At 37.4% G+C, this 7,955-nt stretch overlaps 1 protein-coding gene across 1 annotated transcript; it reads right to left on the reverse strand.

Moving 5' to 3' along the window:
• Positions 1-1,011: 1,011 nt before the first annotated feature.
• LOC109199226 (mitochondrial ubiquitin ligase activator of nfkb 1-A-like) lies at positions 1,012-2,089 on the reverse strand. The gene is made up of 4 exons (XM_019354556.2): positions 2,027-2,089; positions 1,568-1,633; positions 1,326-1,446; positions 1,012-1,229 (listed from the first exon to the last, which is right to left on the reverse strand). The coding sequence occupies exons 1-4, from the start codon at positions 2,043-2,045 to the stop codon at positions 1,193-1,195; spliced, it is 243 nt and encodes an 80-aa protein (XP_019210101.1). The 5' UTR covers positions 2,046-2,089; the 3' UTR covers positions 1,012-1,192.
• Between the last annotated feature and the right edge of the window lie 5,866 nt (positions 2,090-7,955).

The raw sequence follows: 7,955 nt of genomic DNA on the forward strand, positions 1-7,955 counted from the left end.
CTGAACAAGCTGTTATTATTTCACTTAGAGGAGAGCTGGACACTCTTATCTGACGCTCCCTAACAAGAAGAGAGGCCGCGTCCTTCTGTATCCCACAACACACATGCATACACCTAAACCGCTCTTATCTTCACTCCCTACGCACTAACTTTCCTCTGCCTATGAATAGACGTATTCACTGTTGTATTATTTTTGCATATAAATAAAGACAAGTGCAAGAACAGAGCGCTGATCACAGGGCCCCACTTGTTGTGAGCGTTCTGTGACCGCCCTTGTATACAAGTGAAAACACAGCGTCTGTGTGTGTTCTACCTTAGACTTAGCTGAAGAAGTGTCTTTAGAATAATCTCTTGACATTAATATTGGCAGTAAATTAGGCTTTATGAAGTGAACACTAATTCATTCAAGTTTGAATATAATGACTTACTTTGAGAATTCCCTCGATCTCCAGTTGACCTTTTGGCTTCTCCCCAGTAAAGTACTGTCCAACGAGGTCACCCAAACTGTGACTGACCTGGTGAAACTTCTCATATGTGACCTCCTTGTCCAGACCAGCGGCCGGTAAAGGCGACAGGACTCTGATTTCGGTATTATCCAGTCCCTCTAATAAAAAGGGCACCGCCTCTAGTTTCTCATGCAAGAGTCATTTATTATCTGTCCTGTAGTGATGGGAATTCCGGCTCTTTATAGAGAACCGGCTCTTTCGGCTGTGTTTTGTCTCTAAGGGTCACCATAAATATACTTTTATTTATTCACGCTACATAAAATGTAATAAATAAATTATAAAGTACAAAAAACAACTATTTACACTTCAACTTTTAACTATTTAAATTTCAGCTTTTCCTTTTAAACAAAGTTAAAGTGAAACAACACAAAACACTGCAAACCACAACACAATATAAATTAAATATGCAAAACAAAAAGAAGATGCACATTCTCTGTCATATAGGCCTGGATTTTTGTGGAGAGTGTTTCCTGCTTGGAATTGCATATATAGGATCACTGCATGAATAAACTTTCTGAATCCTTTATCATCCGTAAATGAAAATAGTCGTGGATGATTACTATACCTTTCTGATGTGATGAGGTTGTCTCTTGTTCTTGCCCCTGGCTCTCTTTCTCTCTCTCTCCCTCCTGCTCTGTTCCTGTGCTACTGCGACTGTAACTACCGTGTAACTTCAAAGAGCCGGCTCTAAGAGCTGTTTCGTTCGCGACGCATCACTACTGTCCTGCAAAGGTAACGTGAGGAACAGTTTGCACATGTGATAACAAGGAGAAAATGTTAGATGTACTGGAATTTCAGCTTGCTCTAATGATGTTCTCACCATGTACGTAAAAGTCCGTTCCACAACAGCCTGGGTTCTTTCACCATGAATTTGTGCAGCATGCCAACATTGTCTTTGTTGTACCAACTAATGAGAGGCCTTCTAGCTGGTTTTACGGCACCTAAAATGTATATGAGCACACATACAGTAACAGGGAACGAGAGGCAGGCTGGTATACAAGTTTTCAGATTAAATAAATAAATTTTCTAGTCCTCATCAAAAACAAAAAAAAGACTGATTACCTTCAATGATGACATGCTGTAGACATGCTCCTGGAGTAACCTTCAAAATGTTAACCATGGAGAATTCTGGAAACATGGAGCACACACTGTAAATAAGACTGACTAATTAATAACTCGTGCATTTGCTTGTCCAGTAGTTATGTCTTTGTTGCGTGTTAATCAGCTCACTGTAAATGGATACTTTTCGGTGCAGTGCTAGCGATCACCAAGTTGCTATTAATTGTATAAATGACTGGTTGAAATACTAAATCTTTCAAAAGAACCAGTTTAGCTTGAGAAAAGAAAAGATATGTCCCTAACAGATCCTTGTGGATTTACATCAAGACAGATGCCGATGGCATGAGCTAAAAGAACACATCAGGAAGTAATCAAGAAACTCAAAAAGACTAAAAGTGCACAACATAAACAGCTAAAAACTGAATAAGAAAGGACGACGGGTTTCAGAAGGACAGAATAAACCTTTACATAAAATGGTCATTGTTTAAATTTCTCACGCCCTCTTCTGTGAAATGTCAATTGCAGCCTGATCTCATACAACTCCCCATCAATAGCCTTGCATCTGTCCATTGCCACTATTTCTTCTTGCACAAATGCAGCCACTTCCAAGTTTGATTTTTTTCCTTCAAAATACTATTCCAGTTTTACTCTTGAAATTTTGTTTCTATTCTTAAATGCCAATTTTTTGCATTTTGGTCCTAATTCTCCATCTTAACTTTCTTGTGCAAAAAAGCCACAGGCTTCCCATCACCTACAGCTTTATAACAGCATTTGCAAGTTTATATTTACAATGTTAATGCAATATAGTGAAGAAAAACTAAATGTTATAATATTGATAAAGCTCACCTTGTAAATTTAAACTACTCTCCATCCTTTGTGTTATTTCTCTACCCAGGTTATTCTTCAAATCTCTATTCTATATCTGAGAAGGACCTTAACTCTTCATCAAAAACATGAGCTCTAATCTCTAATCAGGGGTTTTAAAGTAGAAGATCCTTAGAGGTTTAGTCTTCCAATAAAGCTAATTAACAAATTAACAACAATGACACACACAATCTACATCATATGTACACACATTATAATACAAAATCAAACACAACAATGCAACCAGGCACAGACTAGAGTACATTAAATACCATAACAAACAGAATTTTACAGCTGCATCACTCCTTCGGTTGAATTTTAAAACGATGCCAATTAGACTCCAAACCTTTCCTCCTGCGGCAGCTCCAATAATAGATAATACATGTCAGCTTTGGTTAATGAAGGTGTGAATTTGGTAGTTCAAACTGCTAATCTCTTTCAGGTCTGATCAGAGACACAGGACATCTTTATTCCAACAATTTCTCTGTAAATGTATTTCTGGGGTCCAGCAGCAAAACATCAAACACAGTAAAGTGACTCAGGAGCTCATATATAATACAGTATGACAAAAAAAGACAATCCAGCTTACTATGGTAAGATTAGAGAAAGTTGGAGCACCAATAAGAAATAGAAAGCAACAAACAATGTGACTCCAAGTATGAAAGAAATGATTTTGGACACTAGCTGCTCTTGATCATTCTGGCATTAAAGTCAAAACCTCAACAAGCTACAGTCAGGCATTATTTGTTGGAAAGCGTAAATAAAATGTATTTGCATCTTATGAAGGTTCATTTCTGTGTTGTGCCTTTTAAAATACGGTGTGTTTACATGCTGTTATTCTCCAGATCGCTAGCAGCTAACAACAAGGTTAGCTGCTAGCCAGCTAACGTTGCCATGGTTCCAGTGACCTCTAAAGATTTTTTTTTATTATCTTGAACAGTCATATAAGCACACTTATTAGTTTATAAAACACAGATATTTCAACACGAATTAGAACTAATAAAAGTTTGTTTTTTAGCAGGAGGAGAGAGAGAGTTTGAGTTTGAGTTTGGAGTCTAGGGTCCTCCCAGCATAGGGTTAAAGTGGTTAGGTTTAGGATTAACCTCAGCTTTGGGCTTCAGGGATTAGGTTAAGTCCAGCATAGGGCTAAAACTGGTTAAGGTTAGGATCAACCTCAGGGTCAGGATGCTAATCAGTAAATGCACATCAGTGACAGTGATATTGTGATAACACAGCAACAATAGAAACAGTAATAAGAGACTATTATATACATATAGGACTTTAGGTCCCTTTTATTTAACCCTTTGGGGTGTACTGTGTCTAATTGGCAATCCAGACTCTCTCAGCCTTTCTCCTCTGCTGAGCTGTCCATCTGGGATTTGCCTGTATCATTGTGGCCCTGACAGATTCCCAGCCATGTGATAGGAAGTGTTTGACACATTTGTGTGTTGACACATTTTACATACACATTATATCTGTGCTGGGTGAATTTGGTCAGAAGTGTGTTACTTGTCTCATGTCTAAGGAGCTTGGAAAGAAAAGCGTCTGGACTTCTTTAAGACTCTTTAACTTAAAGAAGTCCAAACGCTTTCTTTCCAAGCTCCTTAGACTACGATGACCTGGATGACTGAGAACCTTCACAGACTTACTTGTCTCACCAACATACTGGATACACATTTACTGGAGGTAATCAAATAACACAATTATTAGAGCGTAGAGTACTTTACACTGTGAGAGGAACACACTGGCATTTGAAAAGCTGCGCAACCATTTTTGGTGCTGAAAAAAATTGCCCTGGTCTCTCAGTTCAGGCTCAGAGAGGTGAAACTTTCTAAGGCAGCAATACCTTACAATCCCTCCAGCATTTGGGTTTCCTGGACAAGATTTTAAAATGGTTCTTAATCACTCTGACCAATTTGCATGTTGATGGGGCATATGTGACCACCACGGCAGAATAGCAGATAAATCAATGGGTTAGTCTGTAGGATGATTTAAGGCATTTTCTTAGAAAGAGTGACAGTACCCTCTAGTGGCGAGAGCTGAAAATAGAATTTCAGTGGCTGCTCTAAAGTCAGTTTGCTGGGTGCAGATTCTATGGAATCGTAATAATTGGGACTTAATTAGACCAGCAAACGTGCGCTTGGATGAAAGCTCGTTTAAACAACAGAGCATGTGTGTCCGTGGATTTAAAGAATACTTTAATGTCCAATTTATGGGTTTGTGAGAAATTTCGGCCTTTGAAGGTGGTTGTTTCCAAAAGTCAATTGTGGTTTTGTTAATTGTAGATTTGAGTTTGATTGAACATTATGGTATTCAGAGTACTCAGAACATGTTGAGAATGTTGCCACACACCCCAGATATCATCAAGAAACTGTAATAGTGTAATGGATTTTGACACATTTTGAATGGGCCGCAGTTTCCCATTCAGCCATGAGTATGTTGGCATATGCAGGGCAAATTTCTTTTTACAATAAAAGGGACGGCATGGGCAAGAAGTCCATTAATCTTCATTTAGTTTTTCCCTGGAAGTGAATTCATACTGTTAGATGTTACTGTTAGAAGTTAGATGTGGATTTATTCTACCTAGCTCTTCTTGATTCTTCATTATCACGTGGCATTGTTGGCCTATAGAGTCTATAAGAGTTGCAGAGATTATTAAGGCACTTGGAAATGGTGGGATGGAACATTTGTCATGAAGGGTAAAAGTTTAATATGTTACACATGTGAAACTTTATAAGTCAACGGTGAGGTGTATTTGTAGGAAATGGTCGTTTATAACATTGCATTCTCCTCCAGAATAAGAAATGAAAATAGTAATAAAAGGAGAATAATGTGGACTAACTCAAAGCAAATGAGTGAAAGGAGTCGATAATATCAGCATGAGGGCTGTGCAGCAGTGGATCCGAGCAAACTTCTTCAAGACCTGGAACAATGTGAGATGTGATGGCCAATAAAACAGATTTATTAAAAAGCACCAAATATAGGAGGTATCATTTCTGTAATGAGGCATTCTTAAACGATGTAGTATTTACAACAGTAAAGTGAAAGCAAATGAGTGATAGATAGTAGTATTACAGTAACAGTAAATACTACTATCACAGAAATCTCTTTAAGCATTTAAGTATTAACACTTTCAATAATATAATGTTTTGTGAATTGTCAGTATATATTTTGATTACATTCAAGTTCAAAAGAACTTGAATGTAATCCTTGTCAAACCTAAGTCATTTCTCTTAATTGCACAATCAGAACAACAAAACATAACAAATCAACCAGAAGCTCAAGTGGCTGTTTAGAAGGATCAGCTTCTTCTGACGTCCTCCTCACTCCAAAAAACCCACAGAGGAGCCTCTGCTTCACAACCAGCAGCTGTTATTTTTCATTTTCATGTAATCATTTTATCCTGTTTAAAATTACACATTTTTAAAGAGATCAGTGTTTCACTGTATGGTTGATTCTTTATTCATGTAAGTCCTTAAATGCATTCATGTATATGAATATGTCTAGTAGGCATATTGGCTTACTGACAGCTCATATGGAGTTATTACACTGACTTCTCTTCATCCTATACTTTATTCTGCTCAGTACAATGTTAATATTGTTTTAAACAGTGATATTCTATTGTTTTATACTGTAAATAAGCTATTGTCACTATATGAATATATATTAGCATCATGAAGTCAGCTGTGCTTTGCAACCAGATGTAAGCTGAAATGTAATGCTAGGTTATTGTCAGAGTGCCCTCACTCCATGATCTTGTCCCTATTTAATGGTGCAAGACAGTCAGAGTTTATGTGCCTCTTTCCTCTGTTCCCTTGACTATGATGCTTTAATGTATTTCTACATTTTATCTACAGAAATTTATCAGTGCAAAGCTGTTTAGAAGATACTTACAATAAGCTGTCTGTTCAAAGAGCTTGAAAGAAGCGAGTGGCCTTTTTTCATGAAAACATTTCACCTCTCATCGAGAAGCTTCTTCAGTTCTAAAACGAGCTGAATAAGATTAAATTTTGAGGATGAAATGTCCTCCTGAGGTTCGACATTCTCTCTGCCAGTCAGATGATTGTTCTATTGACAAATCAGCACACCTCAGAGCTTCACTAGCACATCCAAGACTCAATATATTTATAGAGTCATTCATTGTTGGCCAAGTCCTGTGTGAGACCCTGAATCTGTAACTTTATGAATTAACCATCGCTTCTTTCTTTACTGGTAATGTCTTAACAAGCGCATTGTTTATTTTCATCCTTTATCACATTAAATGAGGGAGCTGTTCATATTTAACTACTATACAAATAATAAATGTCTTATTGCCACAAAATTTAAATTTCATGTTGATTTCACGCGTTCAAGTTCAGTGTTTGCCTTAATTATGTGTGACTGTCATCACATGCATCATCCAACATTAATTTCACACCCCTGGCTGAAAGGCAAGACAAATATGGACACCTCACTGAAGAAAATAATTGTATTTCAAAGACAAAGTCAAAATATCATCAGTTTGTCTGTATTGTGTGTAGTGTGTGGATGTGTGTGTAAAGCAATAAATTCAAATATCCAAATGACTGGAAGAATGAACGATAGAACCTGAGGTTGCTGAGGTCCATATATAGTCTCAGTGAGTAACTGAGCACGGTGACAAATATTGCTCTAAATTTGCTCTAAATAATCCACTCGCTAATAAAGTAACCACCAAACTGGAAGTGGATACAGATGTCTCATCACACATATGTATTCACAATAAAACAGGTTTTTGTGACGTTGTTAATTGCAAAGAAAGCCTGTTCTAACGTTTGAGTCTAAGGTTTATTTTTTTAGCACCTGACTGCTCTTTTTTGTTTCTCATCCCTAAACACGCTGCATAATCTTTCACGTGATTCGGTTTATTTTGAAAAGTCTCAACAGGATCTTGAGCTTTATTCTGAAAGGCTTATGTGGAAAATAAACAAGCGGACACGCGATGGTTTTACATCGTTGTTGACAACGCATAAAATAGGCGCTTGTCAGGTCGTGTGGTTATATTAAATATAAGCGAAGAGAGAACCTTCAAGAAATGAATATAGCCACTACAGTGACCATCAAGACCATTAAATTTGGATAATAAAACTCGAGGTGGAAACCAGGAGGCAGCCGGAGAATACATCCGAGGACAGGACACATCAAGGTGCGGCATGAGAGAGATACAACGGGAGAAAGATGGTGCAGAGATATCGTGGACAAGTAAAGAAGCAGACACCAAACTGAGTAGACAAAACACACTAAGAGCTCAATATTATTGAGCTTTAGTCAGTTCTCTGCATTCTTCAGTGGTTTAAAAAATGTAGTTGTAGTTAATTAATGTACTTTATTTGAAGCATTGCAGGCTTAGTGAAATAGAGACACAGCTCCTAAACCTTTAAGACAAACAGTGAAGTAAGACAGCTTCTAAAGTCGTTCAAAGTTGCTTAGCCCTGGTAAGCCGCAAATACGCTAACAAAATGAAAAAATTGTGATGATAAAAAAAAGTTTAGTTTGGGATCTGGAGCTT

Source organism: Oreochromis niloticus, unplaced genomic scaffold (assembly GCF_001858045.2).
Source record: "Oreochromis niloticus isolate F11D_XX unplaced genomic scaffold, O_niloticus_UMD_NMBU tig00008657_pilon, whole genome shotgun sequence".
Lineage (NCBI taxonomy): Eukaryota > Metazoa > Chordata > Actinopteri > Cichliformes > Cichlidae > Oreochromis > Oreochromis niloticus.

What these genes read in the sequence shown, in the direction of transcription:
- LOC109199226 (XM_019354556.2), bottom strand. An exon ending in ACAGCATGTCATCATTGAAG is followed by an intron (nt 1,447 to 1,567) that starts GTAATCAGTCTT and finishes TATACATTTTAG; the next exon opens with GTGCCGTAAAACCAGCTAGA. An exon ending in AACGGACTTTTACGTACATG is followed by an intron (nt 1,230 to 1,325) that starts GTGAGAACATCA and finishes TTACCTTTGCAG; the next exon opens with GACAGTAGTGATGCGTCGCG.